The 17,591-nt window shown below is 45.0% G+C and overlaps 1 protein-coding gene across 1 annotated transcript in view; it reads left to right on the top strand.

The window, feature by feature from the left end:
* The window catches only part of SEMA5B (semaphorin 5B), a 134,206-nt gene that overhangs the window by 94,414 nt on the left and 22,201 nt on the right, over positions 1-17,591 (top strand). Inside the window, exons 11-18 of the mRNA XM_065637691.1 lie at positions 480-597; positions 6,654-6,835; positions 9,907-10,050; positions 11,545-11,692; positions 13,075-13,300; positions 13,958-14,176; positions 15,991-16,161; positions 17,049-17,198. Coding sequence (XP_065493763.1) covers positions 480-597; positions 6,654-6,835; positions 9,907-10,050; positions 11,545-11,692; positions 13,075-13,300; positions 13,958-14,176; positions 15,991-16,161; positions 17,049-17,198 — 1,358 coding nt within the window. The remainder of the gene's footprint in view (positions 1-479; positions 598-6,653; positions 6,836-9,906; positions 10,051-11,544; positions 11,693-13,074; positions 13,301-13,957; positions 14,177-15,990; positions 16,162-17,048; positions 17,199-17,591) is intronic.

Below are 17,591 nucleotides of genomic sequence, written 5' to 3'. Positions count from 1 at the left end.
TGAAACCATTGTTCCAGCACAGGCCAAGACTAATAGAAAGCCTTTATTACTGGTCCATTGGCTAATTCTGCTTGTCTAACCCCTTTGGATGGACACAGTGTCAGAAAACATACTCACAGAGGTTGCTTTGTGTGAGATTTGGCCTGCTGAGTGATTACATGGGGGCACAAAGATATCTCAATGACAAGTGTTCTTTGACTAAAATTTGTAAAGTAATTTTCTTTCCCTAGGCCTTGGAGAGGAGTGAACTGATTTTTAATCTACAGCTTCTCTGAGTGATATTTGCTTTGTGTCCTATCACCCTTCTGTTCAGCTGTTCTCCCCTTCCAAGCAGGTAAACCTCTGCTTAGAAGAAATTGTTTCTTCTGCTGAGCCTCGATGCGCTTGACAGCTGTCATATACAAGCACTATACTTGAATATGTGTCTTTAGAGCTAGGCGGTCTTCAACAGCTTTAATCTTTTCTCTTTGCACATGCAGGGAATGTCTAGGAGCCAGAGATCCCTATTGCGGCTGGGATAGCAAGCAGAAGCGATGCACCACCATTGAGGACAGCTCCAACATGAGCCTGTGGACTCAAAATATCACTGAGTGCCCAGTAAGTGGAAGGAGTGGAAATATTTTATATATACTGGTGTGTGAGTGTGCGCGTATGTATAGAAGGAAGAGAGAAAGTGAGTGTGTGGCAGCTCAAGGACTGGCTGTCAGAAGCACATGGAGAGCCCAGGGTCACACGCTGCCACTAATATCTGTGCACAGCCTCTTGTTTAGAGCACAGAGACCCAAATGTATTTGTTTGCTCTGAAAGAGAGATCCCAAAGCAAGCATTCAGTCCTCCTCAAGCCCACCCATGCCTTGAGTAAAGATTGGATCATGCTGTTGGGTAATTGCCGAGGACCTTGTAAGCGGCAGATGAAAATGGAGCTTTCTCAGGGCTGCTTCACTGTCTGCACAATTTCCTTGGCTTCCCTGCAGCTGGGGAAGTGGGAATAGCTGATGTACAGCATCCTCAGGCAGTATCCAGCTCATTTTCCTCTTGGATCCCTGAGCTGGGCCCAGTAAACAATGCTGGTGAAGTGTTGCACTGGCAGGAAGAGGCTTCTAGGCAGCAGCAGAGGAACAGGGCATGCATGGATGGATGCAGAGGGAACAAAAAGATAAAGCATGTGCTAGAGAGCACAAGGGAAGGGATGAGTGCAACCAAGAGAGGGATGAAGAGAAAGAGAGTATTGGGTTCTAACCTCACTTCAGCCGAGCAAAGACCAAATCTATGTAATATTTCAAGGAGATGGTCTTTCCTTGCCCTGGTCTCCAACAGATACAGCAGTTTAAAAAAAGGTGCCTCTGCTTGAATCAGTTTGAGTTGGCTTTCCAGCTCCCTTGCAGTCACCCACTCACCTTCCTCTGACGACAATACCCAGTTCCTGGCTGTGATCCCCAGAAGCCGTCTGGCCACATTCAGTTCCTGCTGCTTGAGCTGCACCTGTGAGGTGGTTGGAGAGGAAAACCAATCTTATTAAATAAATGAGAGTGTGTGAGGGGAGGAGAAATTCTCATTAATGTCCATTGTTATTATCTAATGTCAATTAGCATGTTAATACTGCTTAGTCCAGTAAATAGAGAGAGAGAGGACTGGATGTGTTATATCTTCATTATGCTATTTCTGTCTGGAGGTGCTGGGATGTTTATGCTCCTTATCTTCCTTACTTCTCAGATATTTTCCTGGGAAATATTAGTCATTACTTCAATCCATCCTCAGCTTGGCAGGCTTAAGTTTTTCACTGCTGGATTCAGAGGCTTGTGTGTTTATAACCCTCCTGTGTTGAACTGGGATGCAGTGCTTCGTGATTGCCCATGCTGTTATCTCGTCCTGCTTAATGCCTGTGTCTGTTGATAGGTGTGTGAGGTGTTAATCCTCTAGTTTGAACATGTCTGCTGTGGTGCACACTAGGGAACAGGCTACTCCAGATCATAGTTTCAAGGTCATAAAAATCCAGCGCAGAATGTTTAGCTTTGGCTGTTCCTAGGATGCTAGTTTTACATTTGTTTTAACATTTCCATTCTAGATTATTTTCTGTTTAGGTGCTCTCATTCCGAAGCATACATCAGCCTTGCGCTCTTCAACTGACGTGCTGCCAAGTTGTTTAAAATCCACACGCAAGTGCTTTCTTTTCTTTCTCCTTTGCTTCTCGCTGGAATGAATTCACCTCTGGCAGGGAGTGGGATGGCTCATTTGAGCATATCCAAGTATTTCCTTGTGTTAAATGCAGGAGAAGGGTCGTGGTCAACAGAGCAAGAGTCTAGGCCAGTGTGTGCAAATGACCATTGGAAAGGTAGGGGAATGCAGTGACTCCGTGTCAAATTTCGCTGTTGAAAAAGGCCTGCCTGGGAGTTAAGTTGGATGAGTTACTGTCTTAAGAAATCCTGGCTTTTCTCACCCCTCTTTCCTGGGCTGAGCACCAGGCGCTCAGCTGTGCTGGTACAGCTGTATGTGAGATCACACTCCAGTGTGACAGGGTGTAGATTAAAAGCACCCCTCCCAAATAAACCTTTCCTAACCCAGATCATGTCAGTGAGTTCTCCTGCAGCCTAGCCCACAAACAGATGTCTGGCACAGCTGAGACGCTGGCGTGCACCAACTTTTGAAGCCAGAACTGGCATATTATTGAATTATATCCTACAGGGGCCAGGCATTTGTGTGAGTCAACCACAACACTAACACAACTTGACTGCTGCTCTTGTGCAAACATGCTTGTGCAGAGCTGGTCTGAATATCTTTGTACAGCATTGCATTGTGCCACAGATTCCCACTCTCCAGCTTTGAGATTAAGGGACCTTAGAGGGTTAACCACACAGTGTTAACAGAGCACCTTGGGCAATGGCTAATTTATGTCATCAGCAGGTAACACATCCAGAACCTCCTAAAGGTTTGTTGCTAAGCTTGCAATGTTAATTTTAATTTTAAGAAATTTTAATATTAAGAAATGATAGGAGACAAATCGCACATGCTGCTCTTCTTTCCCGTGTGTGAATGTGTCATATCAGGGAGTCCTGAATACATGACTGCGTGCTCTTTCTTCTCCATCTTGGGAGAAGGGAGTGAGATGGCTTTTTGGCTTTAGGAAAACTAAAAAAAGCCACATCCTACTTTATAGTATCTAACTGGTGCAAACATGAGCCACCAGCAGGAAAGGAGCTTTAGATTTGGCTAACAAACAAAAATTAACCAAGCTGATGGGTCACTGTTGATGGTTGGCAAGTCAGGGACTGAGTATTCCAGATGAAGAGTACAGTCCTCCTTATCCTGAGCCAAATGATGCTGTTCCTCACAGGTTTTCATCCCAGTTCTACCCTGTGTGCCCAGCAAACCCCTTTCTCAGTCATCTGGCATCTGCTCCATGATACTCCATTTTCTTGCTAATCAGTGTCGATCTCCCCACTCCTTTTTTTGGAGTGTCTAGCAGGCTTGTACCCAGTTCTCCATTCTCGTGGACTCAGCCACTCAGAACTGCAGTGTCTGGGATAATCCTGCTCTGGCCCACACTGGAGCATGTCCAGTACATAGGGAGGACTTCAGGTGCCAAGATCAAAATGTATGAGTCTCTGAAAAATTGGCAGATCTGAGTCGCTTTTCATGGGAATTGCAAAAGGCGTTACAGTGACATAAAGTTCAGTTCCTTGCTCTGAACACTAGCTTGTTTCAAGGAAAAGGTTGCTACTTATGGACATTCTTTTTCCCTAGATTTTATTTTAGAAATGTGCAAAATATTTTGACTGAAACTTTGCAAGAATTTTCAGCTTCTATCAGACAGCCAACATGAAAACTTCCAGCTGAAATAATTGAAACTTGGCAAAGTTATAAGCAGTTGACATCTAAATCCTAAAGAGGAAGCACAGTTGAATCGAAAGAACAAGGAATGCTTCTAGCCTTATCTGTAATATCAGGATAAGCATTGAAATATCTTGGTAGAGGGAGCTAGGAATGATCAATCTTGAATTATTAGATCCTGCATTTGAGCCTTTAGATGGTACAGGGAAGAAATGAAAAGGTGACGCCTTTGGTGGGAGAATGGCAGTTTACAAAATATAACAACTCTGAAATTGGTAATATTGTCAGGTGACAGAAGGGCATTTGATCACAGATGTTTTTAAAGATGTCCTCTCTGTCTCATGGGCACTATGTTGGCTACAAAGGATTCGCCTTATAAAGATATTCCTGGAAAAGATCAGTGCATATGGGTTTTTATCCCTCTTCCCAAGTTTGCTCTTTTGAGGATATATTTATGAATTTAAAGATGGAACAATAATCCATGTGTAATTTCTTAAGCATAAAAACTTCCCACACTCACAACGTGACATGTTTATAAATCTCAACATTTTGGTTATGGTTGCTTATTTGTTTAATTTTTGGGTTGCTTCCCAGTATTACTTATGAGCCAATAATTATTTGTCAGCTTTTTTTTTTGAAGCCATGGGCCATATCATACCATTGATTTCTGAACAGAACTCCCTGCTGGAATCAGCAAGGCTTTCTGGCTCGAAAATGAATAGAAATGATCCAATACTTGGATTATGATTTTTGTAAGGCAGGAGGAAAAAGGAGATAAAAATCTAGTATTAAATATCTCAAAGTAGTTCTTTTGTTTTTTCTCCCTCTGACTTTTAGCAACCCAACTATATTGATTTTTCACTACATGCATGTTTAAAACAACAAATTCAACAGCAAAACTCAGTGTTCTCTGGGCATCTTGCCTTGTAACCTGCAACCCAGAGCAAATTTTTATGACTACATGATGATCTAATGCAAACAAAGGTTTGCAACAGATGCTTGAAACCCTCCAACTACAGCCTGACAAGCACAGTAACAGATCTAAATTACTTCCATGCCACTGCTGCATATTTCTGATGCTGCTGTAGATGGGTGAGAGGGGAAGATGACAGCCCACCAGAGGTGCACCGTGAGTGTTTAACGCAGTGCCAGACTTGGAGAGTACGCGCGGAGCAGCGTGTTTCAGCACCACTGCTGTGGCTGTGGTTGGCTCCTTGTGTGGCTCCTGAGCAGGCTCGCAGCCTCTCTGTGCCTCGGTTTCCTCATTTGTAGAGCAGGAGAAAGGATTTCCCCCGGGGACAGCCCAGGGGACTGATCCTGCTGAGCACAGGGCTCAGTGAAGCATGGCACAGTGGGGTTTGTCAGCAGTAGCTGGCTCAGATTTGGGGCCAGGGCTGTTTGCCAGGGCCGCAGCTTCTTCCTTTCTTCACCCCTGCTTGTGTGTGACACCAAGGCCAAATCCAGGATTGCCTTTGCCAGGGGTATTCCCAAAGCCACTGAGCATCCCAGCACCCCATGGGTGACACCAGTGGGGATGAGCCACTTGCAGGCAGCTGCCATCAGTGCTGCCACACCTGCGAGACCCTGTGCTTTGGGACATGGGGTGGGGAGGACAGAGGTTGCTGCCAGAGGAGAGTGCATCGTGGTGCTGCACTGCAGCGAGGAAACAGCTGCACCTGGGCAGGGCCAGTTTGGGTGTCCTTCTGCCTTGTGTTTCTGAAGTCAGGAGCAGAGGGGATGCCAGGGCAGGGTTGTCCAGGGCAGCCTCCCAGACATGGTCCTGGAGCTGCTGGATTTCGCCGTCAGGGCTGGTGCCAGCGATGGAGCGGGCACGAGGAGGCAGCGGGCCCTGGGAGCGCTCCCGGCGGGAGCAGCCAGCACCCACCTCCTCTGGGCAGCCTTGACCGGGCAGCTCGCTGCCCCAGCCCTCGGCTTGGCGCTCAGCTAGCAGCGCTGGTTAAAACAAGGGACAGGAGAGCAAGATCTGACACCCTGTCTTCTGGAAGGTCTTCGCCAGTCCTGGGCTGAAATAGTTCCATTTTTTATGCTTTTGCTCTGCCAGAGCTGCCATATTTTTACTTCCTCATTACTGCGCACTGGAAGCTCAAGCCCCAGCCTGTTCAGGGCAGTACAGGCATGAAGTGAAGGGCAGAGGAAACAGATAGCAGTGTGCTCTGGTCTATAAATTGCCTTGAGATGAATTCTTGCTCTTTAGCCCACTGTGTGATCCTTGGCATTAATTCAAGTCACCACCATCTCCTTCGCTTTCTATCCTTCACCCAGCTTAGCCATTTAGGCTACAGCTCTGTTTAGAAAGGGAGCCAGTTCTTACTGTGTGTTTGATAGGACCAAAGCCTGCGAGACCCCAGTCCCAGCTGGTCACTATGGTTATGCGAACACTAACTCAGAAAATATCCTTCAGGAACAGTCCCAAGCACCGCTGAGGCAAGAGCATAATGGAGTAGGGACAATCAGCACTGTCTGCAGGGTGGCTTGGAAGGCTGAAGCTGCGCAGTGTGGGACGGGGGCGCGCGGTGGTTTTGTGGCAGGGCAGATGGATGCATGCGCCTGGTGTGGTGCTGGCTGGGTCGGCTTGGGTGCCTGTGCGCACACGTTAGGTATGCAGGGTGGAATTTGGAGGGTAAATATTGATGCGGCATTGTCTGAAAACAACCCTCTGTTTTGAATCCTGCTCGCAAGCACAGACAGCTCCCATCTAAGCTGCATCCTAATCCCCCCAGCAGCTTTGTTTGCAATTTCTATTGTGGGGCTGTCTCCAGAAATGTAAACTTACTATTAATGACCTTTGTTTCTTTTAAAATTAGGTGAAAAACTTGACAACAAATGGAAGATTGGGGCCTTGGTCCCCATGGCAACCTTGTGAGCATTCGGATGGGGACAGCACAGGCTCCTGTATGTGTAGGTCACGTTCATGTGACAGCCCTCGTCCTCGCTGCGGAGGTCGCAGCTGTGAAGGGGCCAGGATTGAGGTCGCAAATTGCTCAAGGTATCTCAGAATCTTTGTGCTTTTTAAGAAGGGGACAAGAGTTGTGCCATCCACAGCTTAGCTCCTTCCTTGTGTTTCTGTGACCATGTTGTTGTATCCCAGCCAAACTGAGGTATGTGAGGTCCAGCTTGAAGTCAGTGAGAAATGAAGGAGCCCAAAGGCTCTCAGAGAAGGGCCTTCAGTCAGGTCTCTTGGAAGGTGAATGCTCCAAATTAATGTACACATTAACCTTTCCTACTCCGTGCCTCAGTTTCCCTCAGCTGTACAGTGAAGAAGGTACGGCAGAGGTAGCTGTTAGCCAGCTGAACAGCAATAAGCTAAAAAAGTCCAGTAAGTTTATCGTTTTTCTGAGTTTGGATTCCGCAGTTGCATTGCCAAAAGCAAACAAATTTCCTTCAGAGCAAAGCTTGTAAAGACAGGGCCTAACCTTGCTCCAAGCAAGTCTTGTTTGCCTTGTTCTGCCAGTCTGTGAGATGTCTGCAGCACACTGGCTGGGTGAAAGCAACAGATCGTCGTCTGGCAGTGAGCGGCACTCAGGAGTCCTGCCTGCCGGGGACAGCACTTGAACAAACGCAGGCAGCTCAGCCCATGTCCAAGTGCTGCCTTTCCAGAAAACCCCGAAGCTGGTGCTTGGGCAGTATGGAAGCGAAATGTCCTCTGGTTGGGTGCCCAGACGTAGACATGGTGTTTATGTCTGTGTTACCGCACCACCCTCAGACTACATCATGTCATGACTCAAGGAAAGACGAAGCAAAAGGTTAAGCACTACTTAACCAGGGTGGGGCCAGCCAATATTTTTGTAAATATTGGGTCAATACAGTTTTTATCTACTTTATCTTCTCTATAAATGTTCATTCCATTAAGGACAGCTGTCTCTTGACTCCTCCCTGGAGATCAGCACTGGTCTTGGCACCAAAAATTCAGCAATACTCATGTTTTAATTGGCATCTCTCCTTCCAGTTGTGGGCTGTGCTGCCCCAAAGGCGTGCAGTCATTCCTGCCCTTGGGCTGCCACCGTGGGCTGAGCGCAGCCTTCCCAAGGCTGGAGGCTTTTTATGTCAGCAGCAAATGGAAAACATGCCAGTGGGATGCTGCTCTGATGGCAAGAGGCAGGAACAGCTTCTAAGAAGGGGATGAAAAATAGATTATTCAATCTTAGGACATAGGAAAACAGCATGGTTTGAAAAATAGGGACATCTGGTCATCCTACATCCGCCTCAGCCCTCAAATTTCCTTTAATTGACTTCATATGGCATTGAGATTTCTTTTTGGAAATAGGAAGCAGGATGCTTGAAGAGAGTTCTATTAGAAACCTGGAGATCTGAAAATGGAAGGTGTCTTTATTTCTGTAAAAAATCGTGGAACACAAATAGATGCTGAGAATTCTTGGTTTTTTGAGGAATTTTGAGTAGAAATTGCTTTCCCTTTTTTTCTGCAATAACAGCAACCTTCCATTTGATTTTTTCTTTTTGCTATTTTACATATAGTCTTTCTTTTGGGTTAAGGAGTGAGGAGGTAGTAGGTGGGATAAAACATGGCAGAATAAGATGGAATAGTCAGATTTTTGTATAAGTGAGTTTCTTGTTCTTTGACCTTGTTTGGGGTGGGAGAGGGGAAGGGAATGAGGGAGAGGGATGAGAGAAGAGGAGGAGGGGAGAAACATCTAACAGGGTTCTGCAATAAAGCTGCCAAGAACAGGCAAGAGTTGATAACAAAAACAAAAAGTGTGAAGGGCAACGTGGGTTTTAACTTTCATCCTCTGCCCTGATTGGTGCTCTGCCAGAAAATATTTCTTGCCAGCAGTGTTATTAGTTCAGTAAATGCTTTGAAAATTAACATCTGTTTTCAAGCTTAGCTTTCAAGAGGCAGAGAGCACCTGAGTTGTTTTTAAGTAGAGTTTTTAGAAAGTTTTTTTTTAATTAAAAAAAACACCCCAAAGAAATGAGATTTTTTGGCTTAAGGCAGTGAAGTGTCAAGATTAGGCAGTTCTGTAAGACAGCATTGCCACTGGCTCCATATGAAGTGAAACCTGCAGCATAGAAGAGATGAGATACAGTTCCTCCTCCTGCTCTGAGGTTCAGCAATGCCGCTAAATCAGAGGAGGGTGAGCTTTAATTAACGCAAGATTTTAAAGATGAAAATGTTGGCTTCTGTGCAAGCAGGTGGGTGAGTTTCCGTGTGGCAGCACCATTGCAGCGCCGGCCGCCCGCACGTGTTGAGCCTGTCGCAGGAGCGAGGTGCGGAGCATTTCCCGACATCTCTGTCGCTGAGGTGTGAACCAAGGGGTTTTACATCACGTTTGCTGCAGGCGTAGTTAACCACTGTGCAGCAGAGATGCGATCACTCATTAAACCGCGAAACTTGATCCTGCTTCTGAGCTCTTAATTGCCTTCTGGTTTCTACGGATTTAAGGTCACGCTGCAGTGATGTCTGCAGGTGGCCATGAAAGCTAGAAGCAATTATTGTTATTTTTAATGAAATTTAAGATTTCTACTTAATAAGATTCAATGCTTAAGGCTTTAGGAAAACACCAAATATTATGAGGTTTGTGATAAAACCATGGCAGCTGGCAGTAGTAACGCTGTAAGAGATCTAAAGCATCGGTACCTACTGGATTAGCAGAGGGTAGGTTTTTTATATCTTTCGACACAACTAGCATTGCTGAGACTCGAAACCTGCACTGCTTGTGCGGAAGAGTCCAGGAGATACAGCTTTAGAATGAGCCATTGGCTCAGAAAAGAGGGGTTACGGTACATGGAGAAGATGATGGGGGAATAGTCAGTGAGAGTTACAGCAACGACACTGTTGCCTCCTAGGAGGCATTTTCAAAATCATTCAATATTGGCTTCATTATTTTCCTTTTCAATTCTTAGAGACTTCAATGGGAGAAAAGTTAAACCAATGCTAAGCACTTTCGAAACTCCCTTTTCTAGATGTCTGCTGATGTGAAGTCTAGTTGAGAGGAATAATCTCTTCTCCAATGAGCCAGTGCCTTATGTGTTTTGTTGTTAAGCACGCCATGGCATGGGCAGATTGTTGGGTAACCTGTTCCCTCTCACCCCCTTTGTTAGAAACGGTGCTTGGACACCCTGGTCGTCCTGGGCCCCCTGTAGCACTTCCTGCGGGATCGGCTTCCAGGTCCGCCAGCGATCCTGCAGCAACCCTGCTCCGCGGTACGGTGGCAGGGTCTGCGTTGGACAGAGCAGGGAAGAAAGGTAAGAGGCACAGAGTGCTGTGTGGTCACTTCTGTGGTTATAGTGTTGTCACCCAGAAGCAGTAGCTCTTCTGTGAATGCAGATTAAGGCTGTTTGGCTGAATGCAAAGAGCAGAAGGAATTTCAGAGCCTGGGGGAGATGAGGATGCTCATATGCATGGCCACTCTCTTTCAATGTGTCTGTGACCATCAGAGACTTCAGAGCTGTCTCCCCTCTCAGGCAGGACCTTTCAGACCTTCACAGGTGTTCCTGTCCCCCAAACAGAGGGCTGACCTCCTCAACAAAAGGAGCAGCTGTGCCTGCTGTTGGTGGTGTAGAGTTTATCAATACAGTTAGCACTGTTTTGATCCATCCCTGAGGAGGCAGGTGAATATGTGCAGCTTTTATTGCCAATGGCACCAATCTTAAGTCTGTATCGTGCTGTTGCACCAAAAGAAGGTCAAGACAGAATATAGGTTAACTCACAGATTCAGCGCTGAGTTTTTGCAGGGCTCACATCAGAAAAACATATTTTTTCCCCCTCTAAACTAAGCAAATTTCATGCAAAATCACTAAAAGACAGTACTTTTTGAACCTACTGAGCCAGCTGCACTATTACACATCTTCAAGCCCAGACCCTCATGCTTCAAGGCATGCCAATTTGGTTTCCAGATTTGACATTTCATTAAAGGCCACCTCTGCTTGGTAGTAAGTAATGTTGCATGTCCCTTGAGTGGTCACTTAAGACAGATCTCTCTGCATTTCTCAGAATACAAAGGGCAATTCATTTAACTTCCTTGATTCAGGACACTTTAATGTTTGGTTTGATTTGTGGCCATTCAGAATGGTCCTTTTTGGGGTTTAAAGACTACATCTGAGTCAATTGCAGTCCTGCATGATTCAATTTGAGAAAAATATTGATTAAAAAGCTGAACAAAATTAAAGTTGCCTTTTGAAATGGGAACGTGAAATAGCATTAATTTAGGGCCTGCTTGTAGATGCATTTAGCATCTAGTTCAGCTCCAGTCGCAAACACTAGTTTTTTAGGGTCCCAGCAGCAGTAAGGGCCAGATCATGTGAAGAGAAGATTGTCAAGAGTTTAGCACCTGCTATTAGTGACAGATCCCTGTTGAGTTGACCTCCCATGAGACATCTCATTGAAAATATTTACCATCCACTCTCTTTATGACACGTGGCCTTCAGCTTATGAGCTCTTTTGTGAATTCAGTGCATAAAAGTTATGAGCTCATAGGACTTTCAAAAAAACAATCTTAACCATTTACTCCAGCTGTCTCGGTGAGCTCAGCCTGGTTAACCACTCCCTGTTCTGTACAAAGGGCACAGTTCTCTGCCACGAACAGGAATGTTGCTAATCTGTTGTGTCAGCCTTCTGCTGGCTTTCTGCACCTGCATGAATTGCACCCAAATGCAACTTGTAGTCTTGCATTCACCACGATTTTTTCCCTCAATGTGCTGACATGGATGTTTTTTGAACAATGCACTTTCTTCTTTCAGATTCTGTAATGAGAACAGTCCATGTCCATTACCAATTTTTTGGTCCTCATGGGGTCCGTGGAATAAATGTAGTGTGAATTGTGGTGGAGGGATTCATTCAAGGCAGAGGTCCTGTGAAAATGGAAATACATGTCCAGGTTGTGCTGTGGTATGTATTTTTATTGACATTGCATAAGGGGCACCTATCAACATTGGGCATCTAGGGACTTGGTATTTAACTCCTCTCTCCACCTTGGTTTTATTTCTCAAGCTAAAAGAAAATTATATCCTCAGCTTTTGCTGGAGAGGATGCTGAAATGAACTGGGAAACAGAGAAGTGGCAGATGCCCAGAGTCAATGAAATTGGTGTGGGAGTGTGTGTGTGTGTGTGCGCGCGCACAAGTACATGCACACACAGGTAAGGACAGACTGGTGTACAGAACATTTCCTTTAGGCCTCTGTAAGCTCAAATATCACATCCTTTACCTGAAAGCACTGTGTATTTTTTTTCTTCTGTCCCACTCCCAAGGATGATCCTGTTGAGTCAAGGAAGGCCCTACATGCATTGGAAAGGAGTCTCACTGTCATACTTGAGTAACCAACAGGTCAAACACCTAGTTAACCCATCAGTGAGGCAATGGCTACCCATTTTCTCTCTTTATTTTCCCTTTCCTATTCTGGCAGCTGTTACATGCAGCTGTTTTAATTAGTTTTATGGAGAGTTTTCTTTCAGTGTAAGCAGATTTGATCTGGAACCTCCCATCTGCTCACAAGCTGTTTGGCATTTACTCTAGAATCATAAAGTCCTGAAGCATTACTTTTCTTTTCCCTCTGCCAGAAAAGACTGGTTTATTTATTTATTTTTAAACAAGAACGCAATGTTTGCCACTGGAATTCCTCCCACTAGTGGCAAGAATTGTAAAGACCCCACATCACCCCATCTCCATCCATCCGGAATATTGTCTGTACTCAATGGATGTTCTACACCAAGGATGGCAAATGGTTCACAGCCCTCACTAGAGAGTTCAGAAAACCAACCAAACAAAAATAGCTGTAAAAAGAGATAATCTAAACCCATCTTAAAAATAAAACAGTAAACTTTTCAAGGAATAAACCTTACTGACATTTTGTTCTCATGGGGCTCCTCTAGGCTGACCTGAGAGCAGCATCTCAGGGCCACAGCAGAAAACTTATTTGCTGTTATTATTATCTATTGCCTGAATTATTCTTCTCCCCATAATGCACCAAGCTTTTTAAACCCCACAGGACTTTGAGTCAGCAAAGAAACAAAAACCTGAGGGAAACGTAAAAATAGCAAGCATAGTTCACCCTTGAGGTCCACCTGAAGCTATGCACCACCACTGCCTCCACAGTCACCACTTTTTGTGCTGTGCCCAGCACAAACTTGTGTCTGTGAGGTCGGATAAGGTGGATGGAGGTTGTTTTGGATACAGAGGGTACTGTCTTATTTTCTGGGGTGTAAATAAATCTCTGTCAGTTAGGCTGCTGCTGCTTAATAAGTAAGGAGAAAGTGGATTTCCTTCTTGGCAGGAATATAAGACCTGCAACCCAGAGAGCTGCCCGGAGGTGCGCAGGAACACACCCTGGACCCCTTGGATGCCTGTCAACATCACCCAGAACGGTGCCCGCCAGGAGCAGCGCTTCCGCTACACGTGTCGCGCCCAGCTGTCCGATCCTCATGAGCTGCAGTTCGGGAGGAAGAAGACCGAGAGTCGATTCTGCCCCAATGATGGCTCAGCAGTGTGTGATACTGACTGTACGTCTTGCTGGCTCTGGGGGAACCATAGGGCAAGCCTAGATTTGGTGATGGAAGGGGGATCTTCTCAGAACAACCAGAACCCAATTGTGCCTGCATAAGTCTTGGCATGTATGACTAGTATCACTGCAGAATGGCAGGAATGGAGAGAGCCCCTTGACTTAGAGGTCAATACAGTTGTGAGCTCTGCGCTTATGGCAGTGCATAGATTTTTTTTCTTGTTACTGCCAGGCAGAGAACAGGCAAGTAATGAGGGTGTAGAGAAGAAGAGACAAGCCATTCTACAGGACAGTGTGTCTTTATGCTTCTTTCTCTCTGGGGGTCCCCTTCTGAATAACCCTCTGGGGTTATTCCCTTTACTACTGCTGTGATGCAAAGAGTGTCCTGAGGGCACAGCCTTGACTGCCACGATTTGCCCAGAAGGGTCATTTATCAAGGTTCTCAGTAGTCTCAGTTTGTGTGTGTCCAGATTTCATTTTGCGTCTAGCTTAGCTATAACCCTGTGGAACAAAACTAAGAGTTTTTGCTAAGAGTTTAAACAGAACCTCTTCCCCAGGTCACATAAATTCTGATTTTACCAATAAGCTGAAGCCCTTTTTAAAAGACCAACAACTGATTAATTTTTATCACGTGGTATCTTTTTTGTTTTCCTCAAAGCTCTTGTTGATGACCTCCTCAAGACTGGTAAGACCTCTGCACGGATTATCAATGGGGGCTGGTCCTTTTGGGGAGCCTGGTCTTCCTGTTCCAGGGACTGTGAGTTGGGCTTTAGGACCAGGAAGAGAACATGCACAAATCCTGAGCCTAAAAATGGGGGCTTGCCCTGCGTGGGGTCAGCGATGGAGTACCAAGACTGCAATCCGCATCCCTGCCCAGGTAACTATGATCATCTTACTGAGTGAAATTCAGAGGTGTTCTTCCCCTTCTTAATGGTTGAGCCACAAAAAAAAAAAATCAGTATTTCCAAGCTGCCTTTTTTTTTTTTTAATTTGGGGGATTTTTCCTTTTTTTTTTTTTTTTAAACTATTGTAATGACCCATGTATGTGATCTTTAGTGCTATGATTTATGTTTCACCTAGGCTCAGAGTGTAACACAGCCACATCCTCTGGAGAAAATAGTGTTGTGGCTTGTCTAGTAACTTTTTGCTTTGAGAAGGTTTGATGCTCCATCCAGTGGAGGGCATCGCGGTGCATCTGCACCTAGATGAGGAGACAGGCTTAATAAATGTGGCTTAATACTGTGTAGAGATGCTTGATGTCGTGTTTCTTCTTGTGAACACTTGTTTCTTCCCCTCTCCTGCTTACGTATTGTTCTTGCGATGGGCATCTACTCTTGACATCAGTTACCATTTCCTGCACAGCCAGCAGGGAGTATTCTTGCCTGGTTTCCTGGTTTTCAAGTTTGTCCTCATGTTTATGTTGCGCTCCTGGTCCAGAATAGTAATAATAGACCATTGACTGCTGTATTCTCTCTCACTTATCCTCCTTCTTGCTCTGTAATAACTATCTAAACTAAATTTAAGTGATCTTACACAAATTACCTTGCCTCTTTGCAGTTCTAGGAATTATCTACCTCTGTCATTATAGTTTGTGGCCTGCACTTGAAAATGCTCTATTATAGTAGTAGTATTATTATTCTAAAATTCAATACAAAGATGAAATTCCAATGCAGATAGGAAAATATGATCAGAATGTGCAGCAAGAGTGTAGCAAGAGTGTCAAATATTGCACTCTATGGCCTATAAAAAGAAAATAACTCTAGCACTATAAAGGCAGCTATTAGTACTATTTTGGAAGCTCTCAGTGGCTTTTCACTAATGTCTGTGCCCTTCTTCTGTGCTGTTTTCTCCCCTTGGACACTATGATGTTTTACGATCTGTTCTGAGTGCATGATTACTATTTCTCTGTGTCTCCCTCCTTCCCTGCCTCACTCAATGTGTATACACAAATCCCGGGTTTATCTTGCACTAAGTCATCAGGTTATTATCTTCTGAAATAATGGCATGTGGACCTGCAAATCAGGCAGTCTAGTAGCCTGACAAGGGGAGGTGGGAATTAGGGGTCTTAAGTCCCTCCCTAGCTTTACTATTAACTGGTTATGGGGCTATGCTCAGATAAAGCCTTTGAGTTTCTGTTTTCTGAAGGCTGGAACTAGAGGACTTGGGACCCCCACAGAAGGGTGCTGTATAAACTCCACTTAGGTTGTACAGCACTCTTTTCTCACAAAAAATCTGCTGTTGTTGTAGACAAAGTGTCAGGAGACAATATAATAATAGTGTCAACACTGTTTTAGGAAAAGAAATATGATAGGATGGGATGGGATGAGATAGAAGAGGATAGGATAGACTAGACTAGACTAGACTAGACTAGACTAGACTAGACTAGACTAGACTAGAATAGAATATTCCGGTGACTACCTAAGTAACAGTTTCTATTTTGGCACTTCACGATGCAGGGTCTTTTCATGCATAGACTTCATTCTGCATCTACAGAGTGTAGCACACTCATACCCTCTCTTGATATGAAGTTTTTGTTGTCAGGCCCAAATGTCCTGGGGTGCAAGAAGCTGCTAGCTAGTCTGGGGAGGGTGGGTCTGGAAGTTGAGATATTGGGGCTCTTCAGCTTTGTCACAGTGAGAAGAGTAACCAACGGCATCTACCTCTCTCTCCTTGCTTTTCAATGTCCTTCAGTGAAAGGCTCATGGTCTTGCTGGACTCCTTGGTCTCACTGTTCAGCAACCTGCGGAGGAGGACACTACCAGCGCACGCGGACTTGCACCAATCCAGCTCCATCCAGTGGAGAGGATATCTGCATTGGTCTGCACACTGAGGAGGCCCTTTGCAACACGCACCCCTGTGAAGGTAGCCAGTTCTTGTCCCTGCTCCACCTGGCTTGGGTGGTGATGGGAGGAAGGCACATCTGCAAAATGTTTAAAAGATAAATCAAAACCACCACCAGTTAGAAGCTTTTCTGTTCATTCAGCAAATGTCTATTGAGCCAGGGAAATTCAACTGCAGTATTCAACTGCAACGTATCACGTTTCTCTTTACCTCTTCACTAGCCTATGCTCTGGACAGGCAAAACCTTGTTAATGGCTGATCCATTTAAACTAATTGAAAAAGCAGGAGCTTGGTTCTTCCGTGTGGAAGCTTAAAAGACAAAAAAAAAGGAGTCATGAAGCATCAGACTATATGGTTGCTGAAGGGACAATCCTTCCTTTTTCTTGCCCAGACAGGCAGATGAGCATGTGCTACAGCTCAGAGGACAGGGGTTAGATCTGTGCTGGTTTTGAACTGCCTGTGTGTATTGCTGATCCAGTGCAGGCTGATTCCTGCCCATAGGGACATCAGCAAAACTAGCTGCTGCAACTTGTGCTGGCTGTCAGGGTGTCCCTGGGAGGCCACCTCAAAAATTGGAGGTCCTGGTGCAACACTGCCCCGTCTAGCTCCTTGTACATCTTAACCAAAGAGCTGATATAGGAGCTTTTAAGACTCTGTACTGTGCGGTTCTCCACCCAAGGGATGGTTCAGTCTGTATTAAGAAAACTACAACCTGACAAGTAGGGTATGATGCTTGTATTGTTATTTGAAATGAGAAAATTAAATCCCCTAAAGGCCCCTGGAATAGATGTGTGAAAAAGGCCCAGGCCAGGATCTAGACATCCTTCAGCATGGGGAAAGCTATCTACAAGGGATCCTGTTCCTTCTTGATGATGTTTTCAGTGTGTTTTCCTGATCTTGCATTTCAGGTGGCTGGTCAGAGTGGTCGGAGTGGAGCCTGTGTAATGAAGAAGGCATCCAGTACCGCAGCCGTTATTGCGAGGTACACAGCCCAGACTCTTCTCAGTGCATCGGAAACAGCACGCAGTACCAAGATTGCCTGTATAATGAAATTCCTGGTATGTACAGTGTCATCAAGGAGGGAGAGGGTGGTCCAGTTCAGGAGAGCAGCTCGTGCCCAGACTGTAAAGATACACTGAGATTTTCTCTACTATAAATTGGATTTGGATGCTTCTAGAAAAATGAGCACACAAACAAACATTATAAAGTCCCTTGTGGAAGGCATAGGGTAACTGGCATTCCTTTAAGGCAGCTTAGCTTTTCTTTAAAACAGAATTACCTAGATCCATAATAAATAAGTAGTATTGCTTCACCTGAATTGAAGCTTTTAACTTTGCATAGTTCATCTCAGGCTGGGTTATAAAAATTATGTCTCTTTTCAGTATGAGTGTGAGCAACAGGAGGTCCTTAAGTTCAGGTATCAAAAGAAGCATCCCAAAAGAGCAAAGAAA

The sequence above is a fragment of the Caloenas nicobarica genome, chromosome 6 (assembly GCF_036013445.1).
Source record: "Caloenas nicobarica isolate bCalNic1 chromosome 6, bCalNic1.hap1, whole genome shotgun sequence".
In the NCBI taxonomy this organism is placed as follows: domain Eukaryota; kingdom Metazoa; phylum Chordata; class Aves; order Columbiformes; family Columbidae; genus Caloenas; species Caloenas nicobarica.
The sequence above is the reverse complement of the archived record's forward strand: the minus strand, read 5'-3'. Positions and strand labels throughout refer to the sequence as shown.